At 52.3% G+C, this 19,023-nt stretch overlaps 4 protein-coding genes across 4 annotated transcripts; 2 read left to right on the forward strand and 2 right to left on the reverse strand.

The window, feature by feature from the left end:
• Window positions 1-320: 320 nt before the first annotated feature.
• Window positions 321-1,537, reverse strand: VE01_03363 (uncharacterized protein; the record flags this gene model as incomplete). Its single annotated transcript, XM_018272858.1, has 3 exons — window positions 321-650; window positions 675-951; window positions 999-1,537. 3 exons carry the CDS (start codon window positions 1,535-1,537, stop codon window positions 321-323), a joined length of 1,146 nt encoding a protein of 381 aa, XP_018132555.1.
• A 485-nt stretch (window positions 1,538-2,022) lies between these two features.
• VE01_03364 (uncharacterized protein) lies at window positions 2,023-3,403 on the forward strand. The gene is made up of 4 exons (XM_018272859.2): window positions 2,023-2,182; window positions 2,279-2,429; window positions 2,600-3,110; window positions 3,397-3,403. The coding sequence occupies exons 1-3, from the start codon at window positions 2,145-2,147 to the stop codon at window positions 2,672-2,674; spliced, it is 264 nt and encodes an 87-aa protein (XP_018132551.1). The 5' UTR covers window positions 2,023-2,144; the 3' UTR covers window positions 2,675-3,110; window positions 3,397-3,403.
• A 3,539-nt stretch (window positions 3,404-6,942) lies between these two features.
• Window positions 6,943-10,649, forward strand: VE01_03365 (uncharacterized protein). The gene is made up of 4 exons (XM_018272860.2): window positions 6,943-8,690; window positions 8,760-9,346; window positions 9,455-10,346; window positions 10,457-10,649. The coding sequence occupies exons 1-3, from the start codon at window positions 7,997-7,999 to the stop codon at window positions 10,082-10,084; spliced, it is 1,911 nt and encodes a 636-aa protein (XP_018132550.1). The 5' UTR covers window positions 6,943-7,996; the 3' UTR covers window positions 10,085-10,346; window positions 10,457-10,649.
• A 2,022-nt stretch (window positions 10,650-12,671) lies between these two features.
• Window positions 12,672-18,990, reverse strand: STT4 (phosphatidylinositol-4- kinase). The gene is made up of 6 exons (XM_018272861.2): window positions 18,936-18,990; window positions 18,690-18,882; window positions 15,313-18,635; window positions 14,447-15,263; window positions 14,112-14,399; window positions 12,672-14,063 (listed from the first exon to the last, which is right to left on the reverse strand). Exons 1-6 carry the CDS (start codon window positions 18,941-18,943, stop codon window positions 12,870-12,872), a joined length of 5,823 nt encoding a protein of 1,940 aa, XP_018132553.1. The 5' UTR covers window positions 18,944-18,990; the 3' UTR covers window positions 12,672-12,869.
• Window positions 18,991-19,023: the final 33 nt, after the last annotated feature.

A 19,023-nucleotide genomic window follows, 5' to 3' on the forward strand; every position in this document is an offset into this window, starting at 1 on the left:
TAAAAAAGAAAAGATGACGATGGAGAGTATGAGTCGAAAGTAAGCGGCAGAGAACGGGTTGCTTGGAATTCCGGATACCGATATCCGCCGATATTTTAGATATCCACCTTTATTGCAGGGTTCCAAGGGACGGCCCGCACTGCACTCGCCGATCTAAACTGGTCTTTAGATCTCGATACAAACTATTTATCTTTTGACGAAGCTATAATAGCTAAAATTATCGTAGCAGAAATTCGAGAATATTGGTATTTCTACAATGTGCTAAAGCTCCAGAGTAATCGTATAACATGAACAATATATGGTATACAAATTCTATCCGCTCACGGCCACAAGCAACTCGCATACTCTGGATACTGCTTCGGATACCCGTAAACCTCACTTAGCTCATCATTTAACAGATGCGGCCCCTTCAAATGATCCTTCTGCTGCGCAAACAGATGTCTGACCAGCGCCACATTCCATGCAAAACTCGAGTGTCCCACGCCCGCAAACCGAGATGCGCCCAGCATAACCAAGAAATCTACCATCCCTTGTTGATCCCACGACAGCGCCTCTAGTTGCGCCACATCCTCAGCTCCGAGGACACCAATCTTCGTCGAAACGGTAATGTTCTTCTCGGCCGCCTCTTGCGCGAACTTTGCGACTTCCTCCTAGTCACCCGACGCGATGTACACGCGCTTCAGCCCCGATGCGAGGGTCCCCTTTAAATAGAACTTGGCCTGCGTCTCGTAGCGGCTGTAGACCCAGTCTTCTGCGGGCCAGCCGAGCTGGGCATCATGCTCGGTGCGGAGGTGCGCGCCGAAGAAGAAGTCGGGGAGAATTGGTTGGGAGAGATTGGGAGAGTAGGACGCATTGGCCGCGAGAGCGAGGAGAGTTTTAGTGGCGAGGATGCGGGTGTCCGCGCGGAATTTGAGGAGTTTGCCAAAGGCAAGGGCAAAGTTTGCGCCGTTGCTACAGATGGGGTAGGTGAGGTATGATCGCTGAAGATTAACGATCACGGTTCCCTCTGGTGTAGACTCGACGTGCTGGCCGAGCCAGGCTTCAAAAGATTCCCGCCACTTCTCTGGGCGGCCAGTCCCGTTGACGGGACCTTTTCCTCCAGCGACTCTGGGAGCAGTGCAATTTGGTCATGGAATAGCTTGCCCTTCAGCTCCTCTATCCAGTCATATACCTTCTTCCCAGGGCAAGAGATGCGCAGCGACTCGCGGAAGTGCGCAGGGTCGAGCATGTAGCCCATGTCTGTCTTGACACTCGTGCGGATCTCGGCACTGTCAGCATCATTGCGCAGGACGATGGCAGGCTCAACGAGAGCGGCACCGGCGGAAATGGCAAAGCGCACGCAATTCAAAATGGAATTGCGGATGTTGCCAATGCCGCCAACACTCTCGGAGCACGTGAATACTAGGGCTGGATTCCACTCGGTGTCAGCGCATATGCTGCGGATGGCCTCGGAATCGGCGACGTGGGAGTACAGGACAATGCTGACGCTGATGGCAAGGAAGATGGCAATGCGGACGGCGGCGGGTAGCCGGATCATGGCTGTAGCATTCTCGGAACGAGTAAATGGCAATATATGTTAAGTATCTCAAACGCGTACCATCATCCTCATATCTCCCTATCTTCCCTTGTAAGACGCGACTAAGCTTTGGGGCGTTTGACAATGCCACCTTGGATGTTCGCCAAGAGAATTCCCAATCAACAGGCCAGGCTCAGGCAGGGATTAAGGCGGAGCCGGATAAACCACTACTGCGCTGCTATTTATACTTTTTCATATTGCCTTCAAATCAGCATGGCAGATAAGCATGACGTGGGGATACAATATTTAGAGAAGGTTATATCTAAATCTCATTGCTGCACATATAAAGAATAAGTAGATAAGCTTATAAGTCTCCGCCCCCTAGGAATACGACCCATTAGAACGCTAAAGCAATAAGTGTAATCACGTGATATTTTAGCTTAGTCATCAGGCGACGACATCGATCTATCTCCGTCCTCGAGCTCCGAGCTACAGCTCCATCAATACCCCAGCTTCTAACCACGACTCTCAATATCCAGCGACACTTCACCGCTTCAAACAAGGGAGCTGCATATTCCTATAACATACCAAGAGCCAATCCCTCATAACACCCCCCACCGTCGCCAATATGAAGCCCGTCGTCAGCATCATGCATGCCTGGTCATGGTATGCCCTCCCTACCCATCAGCCCCCACCTTCTTACTATCAAACCGCAACTACCCGCGCGCGCGATTTGAACACAAAGCTAACGGTATGAACCAGCATCGTCATCTCCGTCTTCGCCATTGTGATCCTCTCCGTCCTCGGCGCGCTGTTCAACGCAAACCACCACAGCCTGATGGATAGCAACGACGATCCAGAGGATGGGACCGTGGTGGCAGGGACGGCATTTGCGGCTGTGGGTGTTTATGGGGTAGGTGCTCTTTTCTTTCTCTGTATGTGGTGTGGCGTGGGGTTGGTGTCCTTGGCCGGCGATGGGTATACGGGGCTGCCTGGAGAGCTGGGGGATGGGTGGAGATGTTTGTGGAAGATGGGGAGAATGGGAATTGAATTAGGTGTGCAGAAGGCTAACGCGTCATGCAGTTCTTCCTTGTTTTCTGCGGCCTTCAAGCATGGCTGCACGCGCGTGAGTCGAGGCGTGGGGCCATCGCTTTATAGATACCGCCGATATGGGAATCCACAGCCTCCAGAGCCGTGGCCGACCTATCGACTAATCGAGCAGCCGATATTCGAGGTTTAGGATAGGAGAGATGAGATGGAATTGAGCTAGACCACTTCGAATAGTGGCCGACTAGCGAAGCGTGATACCGAAGAAGAGAATCGAGGATAGGAGGGGGCGAGGGATAGGCGAGCATTCAGCGCTCTCCCCACAGCAGGAGCGCGGCGTTTCAGGGGTTCGACACATGGGATTGCTATTTTTCTCTTACGGTATAGATATTTGCGCACTTGATGGGACCGGGAGGGTGGAAGATAGAAAGCATCTAGGAAGCGAGGTGTTGAGACAGAGGGAGAAGGCGAGGATTGGGAGTAGGAACTCGGGATTGGAGTTGTACGAATAGTTGTACGGAGCCAGCCACCATATGGGAATACAGGAATATATTCTCTGGACCACACATCTCACTGCCGTTAGTGACTGCCGCATCCTTTTCCTCTAAAGTGGACTGAGAGCTAGAGGCAGATGGGAGAATCGGGGCGCTATTAGGGCGCGCTTACTCTCTTGCCCGCGTCTCATGCCGTAGATGCATGAATTATCATGGATCACATTGATCGCCCCGAGCGCCCCGCCTTGAGACCGCGCGCGTCTTAATACTGTAACCGCATCCATCGCGTCACCTACCCCTCTTTCTAGCGTCTAGAGTGTCTGCGCCTTTTGCCGCAACGAGATCGCTCGCGTCACTCGTCACTTATCACTGCATATAGAGTGGGTGGCGTCGGCCATAAGTATACTGCAACCACATCCTTCGGTCGTCTGGTACGTTTATGCGTATGAATTACGCCACTTATTGCTCACCCCCTCCTCTTATATAGAGCACTCGCATCTCGATTCCAGTTGCGCATGCCATGGATGCAGTGAACCCCCACGTCTTTGGCACCGCTTCTGTGGCAGCCTCTGTCTGGCCACGGGGGAGGGTGTGAAAAGCAGTATAGCGCATGCATGTTGCGTAGTATGTAGTGGTAGAAATGAAGGGAGAGAAGGGGGAGGGGAGGAGAAAAAAAACACGTCGTGTTTCGTAGTCGATCCGGAGATGTGAAGGCGGAAGGTGGAGCATGTCATGTCTCGGGGAGCAGATAGGGAGGGCGCACCTTACCAACATCGTGACGACGATCACCAAGCTCTACACCTGTCACCCCTCTTCAAATCGCGTAGGCGGTTCTCGCCCGCTGTCATCACCAACTTCGGCCTCAAATGCTGACTCGCAGGCTAGACTCACTTCTGTAGCATGCTCAAAAGAGGAAGGGGCGAACGGCGTATACAACTCGCTCCTTCCTCCGTTTGCACTTTCCCTCATTTGCAAACCCTCCCTCGTTTGTTCTTTCCATTTTGGAACTTCCCTTCCTCGGCACTTTCCATCTTTCAGTTCTCCACTCATTCACTCTCACACCCTCCTCTCCTCGTTAACTCACGTGGTCGACTGTGGCGGTGCCTACCTGGAGTAATCTCGCCAGGACTTCTTCGCAGTGTCTAGGGAACTGTGTACGTACTGTACTCCGTAACTATTGATAGTGAGACTTTAGTGCATAGACGTATCATATCGTTGAAGATTCACCGGAGACACCTCCGGTCCAATGTGATTTAGTGGGATGGAAATTAGTGTAAATGCCATGGCGTTGCGGCTCCCCTTTCCCATTCGAATTTCGCCATCACTTGATTTCGGTGGTTGACTTTTTTTTCGGAGGAAGGGTCCGCTCGGCGGGTTTTTACCGGCAAGTGGGAAAAGAGGACATGACGGGTTTTTAGTCCGGATTGTTCATGAAAAGGGTCGTCATGATCGTGATTACTGATTGCTTACTGATGTGCACTGTGAATTGCCGGTGGCTCTGTGCCTATATCCAAATCTTCAGAGTCAGCATTGTAGTGTAATCAATCGGTGCTTTGTGTGTGCCATGCGACTCCGATCAGATAAGTGAGTGTGTGCGGAGACATCCCCGACACCCACGAAATCCACAAATAAACTTGGACACCAGGTCCACAACGTCCTCTCTTCGCCCACGCCACAGGATCTACAGTGGCGAGACCGCGACGGCATTGGGTATTTAGCTGAATTTGGTATTTAGCTGTATATTTTACAGCTTACCATGGTTCTTACACTAGTAGGTGTGGCGAATATGTCTTCCAAGGCAGCCTTGGCCATCTTGGAAAAGAACATCAGCCACTGAACAATCACCGTTGTTTAGTACAGAATCTGCGACGGGAAGGCCGTTTTCACGTGCTAGCCGTGGTGAGAGTGACAGATGACAATGATTAACAAATGACAGTGACATTGACAAGTTATTGTTGGGAGAAAAGGCCCACGCATACCTTGGTAACGCGTCCAAGATCTTGAAGGGGGTACTTTTCGTTCGTCGTCGCTCTCCCAACATCCAGCCGCCTCGTCATCGAAGATCCCACTCACCGCGCCGGCTCAGCTTTACCGGCCGCGTTGGTACTCTGCCGCACAGTCGAGACGAAACACACCGACCTGACTTGATCCATCGATGCAGCACACGACTCAGCTCACCGATCGTAACCAACCTCATAAACACCGTAGACGCGGAGATGGCAGGATGCCCGGAATCCTCTATACGCAGTCGCATGGTCACATCGTCCCATCGCATCGTCTCATATCGTCCCATCCATCGTTCCATCGCATCGTCCCATCCATCGTCCCAGAGTTGCAGTAGCTACGCCGTCTCAACGGTGCCCTGGAGGGCTGAAAGATGCGTTGTGCCGCACTCAATTCACTCTGGCTGATGTGCCGTAGATCATTGGTGGATCTAGATGGATGATGGAAGTTGTGGGCGATTTTTTGGTGAGTGGTAGTGGGTAGTGGGTGGTGGTAAGTGGTTGTGGCTGCATTCACACTGCATTCATAATGACAGGGTCCAGTTAATGGTGTTCAGCTGGCGATGGGTGTCAGTGCCTCTATCCTCGTTGTCGTGGAGTACTTACTGCATAGGATATGCATAGAATGGAAGAGCCAGCCACCCTCTGTGCACTGTGTGTACTGTGTACAGAGCGGACCAGTACCACCTGAACTATGACACTAAACTCCCCCTTATCCACCCCCCTTACCCCCCTTTAGAGTACCACCCCCCTCCCCCACCGTAAAAATTCAGATTGACCAAGGAACATTCGCAGTGTACGGGTGGAGTCAGGGCCTGTCGGTAATCTGAACTTTCCCATCTCAATCTCGGGTCAGCAATTTGGCAATCCCATCATTTGGTGAACCCCCCATATATGGGCCCCCATCATTTCTGCTCATCCCTGGAATCAACGCCACAGTGCCATTGTGTGTGCTTTATGTCTTGTACACGGTGTCCGGTCCCCCCCCACCATCTTCTCCCCCTCGGAGACACATCCTTCTTCGTTGTGGTTTGCTGTGTGTGTGTATGTCTGTCTGCCTGTGTCTGTGATCACTCCGTAAAAAGGAACATTAGATATCGAATACCTACTGTACCCATACAATATATTATGTATCTCTCTAATCCATTTATGTGTCTGGAACATACTGCATAGCCGTCACAGGCATCACAACCCCCCCCCCCCCCTTCCTTCCCCCTTACTTCCCCCACCACCACCTAGCATTCAGGCTCCATTCCCCGCAAACACCTTGCTATGTCTGTTATGCTGTATTCGTTATGCTGTATTAGTATGCATGTTGTACGGGCTGCACTGTACAACACACGCATGTACTGTACTGTAACTCGTCTGTACACATGCAGCCAATGCAGGTAATATTATACGGCCAGTCCCTGCCGTGCCTGCCCACATGGCCCCGCTGATCTGTGGGCGGAAGGAAAGTGAATTCGAGAGGCAACAAAGACAATGAAGGCCATGAGGTGATTAATAGATCTTTCCCTATACAGAACTTATTTCAGTACCTGGGGTGTTTCTTCCTTGCTATTATTCCTTAACTTATACTCCGTACTTGGCTATAAAAAAAATTAGTATCTGTCCTGTCCTATATGGGAAATGCACACGCGGCCGCAGCCAGCAAACGGAACTTGGGGGTTGTTTGCCTCTTGTGTGTTGTCTCGAACGCTCTAGTATTCGCCGCCGTCATAGCTCTTGAGGCGCCTCATTTTCTCTCACTTTTACGTCCCGGTACTTCCTTTCTGGGCCCCGTTTTATAGCTTCTCACACCCTCTTATACCACTAACGACGACAACCTTGGATCTTTTAGCTTTCTACTAATTTTCAGAGGGGTTTGTTTGCCTACCCGGCCCCGCTTTCCCACTCGCACCTGCCTTCCTGCCCTGCCCTACCCTGTCTTGCCTATCTATCCTCCATTTTCTCCAATGCCGGCCACCACTTAGCCATCATCATCATCGCACCTTCTGGCCCAACGGCGGCGCTTAATACCCTTCCAACTCCACTTCTTCTCATCCCCCATCCGGAGCCTAAGCCTGAGCTTACAAACAACAACCAACTTCAACTCCAACTCTCCAAACTCTCCAACAATCCCATTTCCCATATCCACCCCCCCAACCAACCTTCTCCCACTCCTAACCCCCTCCCCTCCCCCCACCCCGACGATCCCCATGCTTCATCTACGGCGCTTCTCCCTATCCGCCCATCACACGCGTGCCTGATCTCACATACGAGCTCCGCCACCAGCCACACACAACAAACGTACCCAGCTGTACCTATCTCACCTCACCTTGGCCAGCTCCTCCCCCCCTCCCACTCTACAAGAACAAACAAGCCCCGGCAAAGCACGACCCGCTCCCCGCGCGAGAGCGACAAAAACTAGAAGAATCTCAGTAGTCACGACTGGTCAACTTCTCAAAGTTCGCCAGCGTGGCCCCCAAACCGCCAACTCCACACAGCAGATGAAAGCTATCCTTTCTTGTCTCTTGTCTCCCTAGCCCCCCGCCCTGAAGATCTCCTCTCTTTCTCCCGTCACATATGTGGCGTACCTTTCATGTTTCTGTCCAAGTTTAACAGCCTCAAACCTGTCACCCGCCACACCTACATCAACCCACGTCCCCCCTTCCAACTATTCGCAGCGTCTTCCCCTTCTCCTTCCCCACTCGCCTTCCGCTCTGGACTGTTGGATATCCCCTACCGCCAGAACCCCTCAGCACATACCCCTTTCGCCCACACTACTCACCGTTTCACATCATCTGAGCCATGGTATAGAATAGTCCCAACTTTGTGAGACGCATGCCCTACTTCGTGCTCGCTTCCGCTCCCTCACCACCACACCAGCGACGGAGTGACACCAAGCAACCGCCCTACGCCGAAATTCCATATCCGCTATATCAACTAAAAGCGGGATGTCGGACCTCCCTGAGCACTTGCGAGACCAGTATAGTTCCCAACCCCAAGATGACGACTCGCAGTACCACACTCAGCAGAGTTACTACCAGGCCCAGGTCGGGATGAACTACCCGCCATCAGCGCAGCAGCAACCGACCATGAATCAGTCCCAAGGCAGCGGCGGTCGACACACGGCGCTCAACATGGGAGCGCTTGCCGGAGCACTGCCGGACCCCAACTACGGCCAAGCCTTCCCCCAGCAGTCGCCACAACGATACCAGACGCTCCCTCCAAACGCAGCCATATCGTACCAGCTGCAGCAGCCGTTTGCGCAGGCCCCCACGGGACAACCGTCGCGAAACCAGCAAGGAAATTCACAGTACCCCTCGCAGTTCCAGCAACAGCAGTTTCAGGGAATGTACCTCCAGGGCCCTGGGGGGCACATCCAACCCGTCCAGGGCGGCCTGCCGATGAACCAGCAGCAGTATCCGGGGCAGGGCTTCGCGCAGCAGCAACAGCGGCCACAGGGCATCCAGCAGCAACAAAACCCCCAGTTCTACTACCAGCAGGCGGCACTATATTCGGGGCAGACACAGATGTTTCAGGGGGGCGTATTTCCGCAGCAACACGGCTCTAATCAGTCGAGCCGTCGGCCAAGCGAGCAGCTGAGCGTCGGTGCTAGCTCTGATATTGGACGGGCTAGTAGTACAGGTGAGCCAACTTTCCACCCATTCCCTCTATCCCCTTTGGCCACGAGAGCAAAAACATAACAAGCCCCAGGTTCTAGTGCCGGAATACCCACCACGATCCGCGGCCCCCCACGCAAACCCAAGCAATCCGGCCACGCGCTATGGGTCGGCAACCTTCCTCCCGGCGCGAGCGTCGTGGACCTCAAGGATCATTTCGCGCAGGACGCGACGGAGGACATCCTGAGCGTTTTCTTAATCTCTAAGAGTAGCTGCGCGTTCGTAAATTACAAGACAGAGGAAGCGTGTGCGGCTGCCATGGCCCGGTTTCACGATTCGAGACTTAAAGGGGTAAGGCTCGTATGCAGACTCCGAAGGAGCGCGGCGAGTGTACCAGGGGGGGTGCCAACTGGACCGGCGGCTTTGGTAGGAACGGGTGCAAGGGTGGAGGTGGACTCTGGGGCCGGGGGTGCTGGCGGGGAGGCAGACGGGGATGTGAATGGGGAGGAGGATGAGGGTGGGGATGGTATGCCGACTGTTGACGAAGGGGCGGGTGCGCCGGCGAAGGATAAGTATTTCATCGTTAAGAGCTTGACGGTCGAGGACCTGGAGATGAGCGTGCGCAATGGTGTCTGGGCTACACAATCCCATAATGAAGCAGCCTTGGACAAGGCATATAAGGTGCGTCACCTCTTTCTCCTAGCGCATATCACTGCCACTCCTGATTTTACGCCCCCTAGACCCTGCACCCGAAATCCGGGGCGCGAGCTAACCACAACCCCTATCCAGACAGCCGACGCGGTCTACCTCATTTTTTCGGCTAATAAATCAGGCGAGTATTATGGCTACGCCCGCATGACATCCCCCATAAACCAAGATCCCGCGGCTAAAATCTCCTTCGCTCCCCCACCGACCTCTGCCGCCGCCCCTGTTACGGAACCAGGGGCGGCAGGGGCGGCAGGCGGGACGGCGCTTAATGACCCTGACCAACCCACCGCAACAATCACGCCTGCTTCTGCTACTGCGCCACGGGGACGTATCATCGATGACTCTGCGCGCGGGACTATCTTCTGGGAAGCTGACGGCGCGGCTGCCACTGCTGACGGGGACTCTGGTGGCAACAGTAATGGGGACGGGGGTAGTGGGAGCGGGGACGAGGAGTCCCCCTCCCCTCCCCTGGCTGGTTCAGGTGCGGGAGGGGCAGCATGGGGCAAACCCTTTAGCGTTGAATGGGAGTCGACGCGGCGGGTACCGTTCTTTCGGACTCGGGGTCTAAAGAACGCGTGGAACGCCGGGAGGGAGGTGAAGATCGCGCGGGATGGGACGGAGATTGAGACGAGGGTTGGGCGGAGACTTATTGGGTTGTTTGGGGGGGTTTCAGGTCCGGGTGGAAGGGAGGGGGGCGGAGATGAGAGGTAGAGAGGAGCGGGAAGGGGCTGCGCATAAGTGCGGTTGTGAGGGGAGCATGGCATACTAGCCATTGCGTGATGTGCACTTATCTGCTTGCCTCCTGCCTGCCCTCCTACCTACTTGCCCGCCTATTTGCTTGCCTGTCTGTCCCCTGAGTTCGCTCAGGGGCCACCTCCATAGGGCCAGGCTTGATCCCGTATATATGGAGCTAGCTGGCCAGCAACCAACCCGGCTTGCAAGTCGAGAATCTAGGAAGTCATATAGGAGTCATGTAGGTGCTCTACATGCTTGTGTGTGTTTATGCATATGAGCTCCAAGTGTTTTTAGTCTTTCTAGCCCCCCGTGTGTTTGTGTGTAATGTTTTTGCTGATGGTATCGAAGCTTGCTGGTGTTATATGGCGTTGATGGATGGTAGGGAGGTTGGTTGGTGGTGTCTGCTGTCGATGACAAGGACGCGAGTTGATGCCGCCAGTCGATGCTTCCGGTTGATGCTGGATGCTGTTGATGGTAGGGAGGCAGGTTGATGCTGATGGTGCCTGTCGGTTGATTCTGCATTCTATTGATGCTAAGGAGTAGGCAATGCTGTCTACTGTTGACTTTGCCTGCTGTTTATGACGCTTCTGTCAATGCTGCTTCTGTCGATGATGCTGTTGTTGATGTTGCTTCTGTTGATACTGCTGCTATCGGTTCAGTTGCTATTGATGCTGCTTCTGTCGATGCTGCTTCTATTGATGTTGCTTCTATTGATGATGATGCTACTGCCCTACTACTGTGGATGATGCTGTGCTGGCGTCGGTGCTGCTGCTGTCGATGCTGCTGCTGTTGATGACTTTGCTATCAATGCATCTTGCGTTAATTCTACTGCTGTCAATGCTGCTTGTGTTGATTCTACTCCTGTTGATGCTGTTGGTATTGATGCTACTTCTGTTGGTATCGCTGCTGTCGATGCTGCCCCTGTTGGTATTCAGCCTCCGATTCTGCTGATATCGATGCTGCTTCTGTTAATGTTGCTTCTGCTGATGCTGCTTCTACTAAGCTGCCTGTTGTTGCTACTAGGGAGGCGCTTGATACCGAGGCTGGTATTGACGCGAACGGTCGGTCATATTGCGATACGAGAGGAGTTGATTCGTGAGTTTACGTTCGTACGAATGTGGATTCGCGAGTAGTTAGGATCGTGGGCCGGTTTTTTGTTACTGGTGAGCCTGGGAGCTTGTTCAGTTCGTGGAAAGTTCTCCGTGGCGACTTGATGGATTAGTGAGTTGGTGGGTAAGAAAGCTCGGTTATAGGAGGTGCTGGGTGAGCCATCCCGCCCGCGACAGATGGAAGATGATATTCGAACACAGCGCGAGATGGAAGGCAAGTCCATCTTTAGGACAAGAAGCGGACTGATTACCCCTCACGAGCACAACCACTTGGAACCCAGGGACATACTCACGGTATGGCGGGAGGACGGGAGGACGGATAGGTCCGAACGAGTCAGGGGGCGACAGGGCGGCGAGGGTTACTACCACATTCAGGCGCCTTTCTACCCGATCCCAGTCCGTCTATTTGCTCGCGGCTATCCTTGGCGCAAGTCATTGCGCAGATGTTGGTTTTGATAGAGCGCGCCGTACACGCGCGCATACGGGAGTGGAGGAAGGGAGGGGTCTCACGGTGGATGTGGCGGCCAGTGGCGGCAGTTGAGGGCTGTATACGGCGCCCGTGGATGATGTACATACGGTGCCCAGGGCGCGGAGGGATACCAGGAGCCGGGTATGTGATGGTGGCGGCCGGGAGAGCACGAAGGATTGCGCTATTGGAGACTTGTCAAACGACAAAGGGGCTTCTAAAACAGGAGCTGGGCATGAAGCATACAAGTACGTAAGGGAGGCGTCCATACAAAAGGGGAGACGCGGATGATAAAGGGGACGACCATACGGTGTTTGTGCTACAGTATGACCTCCATATGAAAATCAATATTCGAGTCTCACTCTTTAGGTGGGCTTAACAGTACCGAAATACAGCTATACAGCCAAATTTGGATACAAGGATGTCCTCCGGGCGGCATATGTCAGTCACCCCTACTCAGAGCGCATCCTTATTACAAGGTCCGGTCTTTAAGAAAAAAATAACAGGGACCAACAATTTCATAAATCCATATATTCGGGACATCCAGGATAACCCCGCACGGAGAAATCCTTATTTTCAAGTTTAACGGTTTAACTGCAACGTTGCCTCTATTATTAATTGCTGAGATTCAACTCCTAGTGATATTCTTACATGGAGGTTCCACTATATTGAGTGGGGAGTGGCGTGTTTTGTGCAGTAGAGGGAAAAGAGCCTTGACCCAACCAAGGGGACGGACGCTAGTAGGTGATAAATGCTAGACTTGTTACATTTCACGATAAAACTAAATGATATAAAATAGATGCTTCTAATGGCTTTAATATAAGCTAAATGGCTATACTTTTAGACATAAAAAGGTAGTGATTTTGTTGATGGCTAATGGGAAAGAGCATGGTCTTGAAAAAGGGGATGGACGCTAGCAGCTTGTAGGTGCTAGACTTGTTACATTTCACGATAAAACTGAAACATATAAAATAGATGCTTCTAAGGGCTTTAATATGAGTCGAATGGCTATAATTCTAGTCGCAAAAAAGTTGTTGTTTTGTTGATGGCTGATGGATCAATTATTATGGGGGTCAAATGAGACATTTTTGAAAACCATCCAAGTGTCCACCGGAGCCATAATGGCGATTACATTAAAATTTGCACTATCTATATATTTCGTTCCTCCACACTCTACCACCCGCCACTAATATGGGATTCCGTTCGTCATCAGCTGGAACTGATCGTACACGCCCGTACTATAACTATTATGACTCCTCCGCACCAGCCCCCGCACGAATACCGCGGCATCGCGCTCGCTTTTCTCCAGCACGAACCGCTCGCGGAAGTGCTTAATGCTCTCCGGCTTGAAGCACGGCAGCCCGCTATCGAGCATTAGTCGCACGATGCGGCATAGAGCGTCTACGTGACGCCGCGCGGCTAAGAAGGCCTTGACGCACAACTCCTCGAACCAGCGATAACTCTGCGTGCTTGACGAGCCGCCCATAACGGCCACCATCTCGGCCGTGAGCTTGAACGGTGCACGCTCGAAGCGCACGCCGCCGGGCGCGATGTCGAAGCAGAACCCGAAGTCGATGTGGATGAGATGGCCGGCGTCGTCGAGCATGATGTTGCCGTTGTGCCGGTCCTTGAACTGCAGCAGGAAGGCAATGATGCTGTACGCGGCGAGGGACTTGACGAAGTTGCTGCGCGCGGCCTGGAAGCGTACGCTGTCCGGTGTGCCGTACTTGCTGACGAAGTAGTCGTAGAGGCCGTTGACGGCTTCGCGCCCGAGCATATCGCGGGACACCGAGTTGGGGAGCACCTCGATGATACCGCATCCGGGAGCGGTGGCAGTGACGCGGTAGGGAAAGACGTATACATCGAGTCCGACATTGCTGAAGATGCCGCGGAAGGCAGCGATCATTTGCAGCGCGAGCACGTCTTGCCGGCAGTCGTCGCCAACCTTGAAGATCACGGACTGCCACACCTCGATGCTGTTCTCGGGAACGCGCTTGCGCGGATCGGCTGCCTCAAGCATATCTTCCGTCTCCTCCATCTCAGCGGCGACGTCTTTTTTGACGCGGAAGGTAGCCATGTACGGTGCCTTTGCGTGACTCTGTAGCGGCTTGCCAGACTTTCGGTCGATGCCGATAACAACGCCGTCGGGGTTAATGGGGAGGTAGACGCCGACGTCGACCTTAATTTTACGTAGCTCTTCTTCGATCTTCTGCTTCTTCTCGGGCTTCGGCCTCTTAATGTACGGCTTCAGCTTACCTGAGATGCTCGTTACCTCGTCGAAGAATGTGAATTCGCGCTCGTAGAAATCTCTATCTGCTACAGTGAAGCAGCTTATCATACGGGCCATCACATGGTCGAGTGTTGGTTTGATGCCATCAGGCTTGGGAAAATTAGCGTTTGTATCCTCTTTTGATGGAAGTCAACTTACAATTTGTGAGTCCTCATCCTTGTAACTGTTCGCCTTCATGTTCCATATAATCTGATGGGCAAACAATTGCGAGAACTGTGCAGTCTCCACAATGTATCTTTCCACGTAACCCAGCGTATCATAGCGCAGTGATTGCACAATCTGAGGCACATAGAAGAATGCCACCTCAACGCTATGGCTTTCTAGGGCACGCATAGCATATTGAATGATGAATGGGTTGTCGCTAAACGAAGGCAAAAAGTACGTGACTGCTGTGATAGGATTTACTGGGGTCCAAAACAATAGATACTATAAACTGTTAGTAATTCTCTAGGCAATTAGAAGAAAGTACGCACCTTAAGCTGCCACTTCAAATCGCTCTGAAACTCGCGACCCATAAGAATATTCAAGCCCTCGGGGTCATTAATCCCTCTTAGCGGATCGGCGAGCAACAGATTACGCACATCTGCCTGCACTCTCGCAGAGTGAAACCTTGTGGCCAAGCTAATTGCCAGAGAAGGGCTGACAAACCAAGCCGTATTTACAAGATGTACAAGGGTAGCCTCTGAAGGTTCGGCGTGATGTGAAGCTTTCCCCTCAGCAAACGGATCGAGCCAGACTCGAAGCCTGGATTGCTCGTTCTCTAGAAGGGCGAAAAGTAGCTCTTCCTTGTCCTGGAGACGCTTGAGAGTGGAGGAATTCTTGGCTCCTATGTGTCTCACGCTGTCAAGGCCGGCAGCAACATCGGACAGTAACTTGGCTTCTGCCTTAAGCTGCAAGCGGTTCCCGCCAAAAGTAAAGCAGGGCGCGAAGGAGAACCAGCTAAGTGCGGCAGATAACATCTGGTTCTTGAGGCGGTACTGACCGGCTGCAGTTAATACAGTGCCATGTCTCAGGACTTTCAGACTGAGCATGACGATGTTAAATCGCAGCTCTCTTGACAACGGGTGTCCTGTAGAATGCATCAACCCATTAAGAGTGGCTTGCAGCAGCCTAACAAATGTCTTTTGGGTGTGTGGGCTGCATAGACGGGTGGCGTTGAAGTGACTGGCGAGGAATTGGAGCAGGCGGGAATGGGGAGCCAGGAGATTCTGGGCATGCTGCTGCTTCTTGTGCAGTGTATCCCTATCACTAGGGGCGTATTCTTTCCTGATAAAGAATGGGTCAGGGTGCCTAAAAATGTCAGCGCGCTCTCATATTACATAGCAACTCATTTTCTTACTTGAACTCATCATTGAAAACACCTTTCTTCATATGAATCGTATTCTCCCATTGTTGGGCGATTTCCATGATAATTCTCGACTCCATCCTTGGGTTTTCGTTGATCACTCCCTGCCATAACGATATACCAAGTTTAATTGATTGCTTACTGAAGTGAGCAAAAGGAATTCCAACAAGGTGCTTGACAACAGCAGCTTCATCGCCCTTGGCGCGGCATAGGAATGCCGCCGCGCGTCTGAGCATATCCCGTAGCTCGGAGATTGGGATGAACTTCCCTTTCTGCATTCGTGCGTCCAAGAAGTTGAGCACCGTGAGAGCATCAGCGTGTTCCGTGCCGAGACCCTCTACCAAAATTGAGCTACGTCTGCTGGCGACCTTCATAAAGTTGGTCCACTCGGCATCATAGTCTGGAAGACCTTCAGCATATCTGTACTCTTGACGGGTAGTATATTGCGCAACGAAGTCAGAGATGGCATTTATTTTAGCGTCTCCATGGCGGTCGATAGCCCCAAGTCGTTGATCCGTAACTGGGATCATGCCTCCCATTTCGGCTGCAAATGATCTTCCAAGTGATATGTGCCCGTACGCTCCGTCATCATCGTACTCTGATAGGTACGTTTGCAAGAGACCCTTAATATCAAGCGGCGCGATGTTGACGACATTCATCATCCATACCTTGGCCTTCTTGTAGAGGGTGTTCAGCGTTTTACCTCTGAATTCGAAGTTATCTCCGAGTTGGATTGTGACCTTGCTGCGCGCGGAGGTGTAGGACGACTTCCACTCGTATTCGTCCGTTTCGGCCTCCAGACAGCTGACCCACATGAGTGAGAGTAGCTCAAGAAGCGCAAACAATGATGATCTTTGACAAAGCGCTGACGTGACGTTCGACAATATTTTGTCAGCGCATGCAGTAGCTGCCTGTTGGACCCTCTCAATACGATGGCAACAGCCACAGAAGATTGAAACGAGTTGCTCGGCCACACACGGCGCTGAAAAGGCTGGGTTCACGCCTGACATGGCCTTCCGTAGGTAGGTGTCAACCACGGACATAGTGATAGCCTCCATGACACTGCTCATATTGCCTGTCCTCATGCCAGGCTCAAGGAAGTAGATCATGGCTTTTGTACAGTCGCCGGAATCGGCGCGCAGTGTCTCAACGAGGTAGGCTGTATGCAAGAATATGGTCTTGCGATAGCTGAGGCTGCGTATCTCGCCAGCCTTGGACGGGATTAACGAGGTTAGTCGTTTCTTCTGTATATTCTCATGTTCTGAGTTCATGCCTCTTCGGAGAACACTGTTGAGTTCGATATCGCTTTCCAGTTGCTCTCCCCTCTGCTCTGTGACCAAGGGTTTGGAGTTTACGGCCAGAAGACGGAGCTCGTCGAGATATTGCCTCCCCCTCTCAGTGCAAGTAGTGAAGCCATGAACAACCATATTGAACCAAGCGTCTCGTACGAGTGCCCAAATATCATCGTCAGTAGTTTCATCTTTGCCTAGGTTGTTGGCTGACATCAACAATGCCAAAGGTTGAACCAGGGTCCCAATCTCTCTTGCTGCACTCTCAACGTCCGACTCGCGGGTGTGATGCAATTGGTGCACATCGCCTCGGCTGATGATTGTTTCAAGGAGATACTCAAAATAAATATCGTAAGCCGGCGAACCCTTCTTCAGAGTTGAAGAGAGATAGTTCCTTGTCTTCAATAGGGCGGCCAACAAGCTCTCATTTTCGTCCAGCAGTGCCTCTTGGGTTAACCTGCTATAGAGTTTGAGGAGCGATTTCAACTCAACGGGAGCTCCCGTTGACGCCAGAACAGCTGCCTCGTAGATGATGGCCGCATCGACAGCAGTGTCAATTTTAGTGATTTTCTGGAGAAGCATACTTTGGGCAAGCGCCGTTATCTTGTCATCGGCGCAGCTCTCGGCTATGACACGAATGGCCTTGATGACATTTCCATATACGACAGCAACCTCCAGCTCGCCCGCAGCAGTCAAAGATATGGCACTACCCGTCTGCTTGACCCCATAAAAGGCGGGGCTGGCATGACCATTGGCTGTCTCGCCTCTGGTTTGATTTGCAACAACTCTTTCCGTGCTTGTGATGGGTGTCAGGACATTCCCAAGCGAATAGAGAGTTGTGATCACGGCATCCTCGGAGAGTAAACGCAGCACAAATGCCAAGCAGGTTGATGCCACGGCAACGGTCTCGCCTCGAGGAGAGCCTTGCACGATGAACCGTGGGAGGATTCTGCTCATGTTTGGCGCTAAACTGGGAGAAATCTGCGCGACCAATGCCATGGAACGAAGCACAACATTCGCCAATGTCTCGTCGGCCATCTGGATTGGATCAGAAAGAGTTTCTTCCAGCCAGATCATAAGGCTCTCTGCATCAGCCACGTCGTCATTGAAGGTGACGCAGTTGAGATAGCAAGTCAAAGCGCCCGCCTTTACAGCGAAGGCAATTCGCTGTTGCCATGCAGATCCAATTCTGAGGTAGTCGGCACCATCCTCCAGCTTATTCATTTCCTCGGTAACGAATTCAGCCATGGTCTCGATGCTAGGTAATGACTCCTCTGCAGTGTGCGATGTAAGCGGGCGAGGCATCGTGTCGCCCATCATTAACTCAAGGATGCAGTTGTCTCTGAGCGTTTTCGTATCCGCGATAAGGAGAGATGATGTCGCGACCAGAAGCCACATAAAGCTTCGCTGTAGCAGCATAGCCCCAAGTGGACGACCGGTGGCAGCATAGTGTCGAACATGTCTCTTCCACTCCTTAATCTCGCGGTTTGTAGATTGGTAGTTGCGGATCCTCGAGAATGCAGTCTCGACCGCCACCAGGAAGTCCTCGGAGAGGACTCTCTTAACAACTGTAATTAAGGCGAGCCTCTCACCGGCCGTCCAAAAGTTGGCTTGTATCGTGGCTGCATCAAGGAATCCCAGCAGAGCGATTGCTACTCTGGCAACATTGATCGCATCCTCAACATCCCCAATCTCCTCCTTTCCGACTGCAGATTCCTGTCTGGAAATGACTGCCTTCGCGGTATACTGGCATCTGTCGAGATACGCTGTGAAGTTCTTCGATATGGCGCTCTGTAGACCAGGGTGGTTTATGCCCAGTGACAAGAGGGCGCTGGTGAGGTTGAAATTCAGCGACTCGATGGGCGACGGCTCAATCTCCCTGAAAAAAGGGGAGGTGACGAAGACCTGGGTGTGCGCTTCGAGGGTATATGGCGCCAGCTGCGCAGCAAGTCTCTCGGCACTTTGATAATCCTGAAGAAGTGGCGCGGCCTTGCATAATGCGAGTAGGACTTCGAATTCCCTAATGTTCTGGGGAAGCAAGTCAGTAACGTCGCAATATGCGCTCAGCTTGAATCAACGTACCATAGCCACTCCCCCTAGGGGGATATTATTGTCCTCGTCCGCATGGCCGTTGACTGCAGCCTTCGAAGTCGAACGAGAAGGGAATATATTATAGAGTCGCTCCAAATCAGGGTTGCCTTGCGACTTGCCGGTCGACGTCACGGAAAGAGCTGCGATTTTCTGCAGCGCCTTGCGCCGAATACCTCTAGCCCGCCTATTCCCAATAATTAGCATTAATTTGTTCAATATGGATTAATTGCCACTCACGTATCCATTGCCAGAATATTACCCTCCAAGGTTGGCGGTTCAAGCTAACGTGTTGTGGTTCGCGATAAAGGGTCCCCGAATTATAATT

This window comes from Pseudogymnoascus verrucosus (genome assembly GCF_001662655.1).
Source record: "Pseudogymnoascus verrucosus strain UAMH 10579 unplaced genomic scaffold scaffold_10, whole genome shotgun sequence".
Lineage (NCBI taxonomy): Eukaryota > Fungi > Ascomycota > Leotiomycetes > Thelebolales > Thelebolaceae > Pseudogymnoascus > Pseudogymnoascus verrucosus.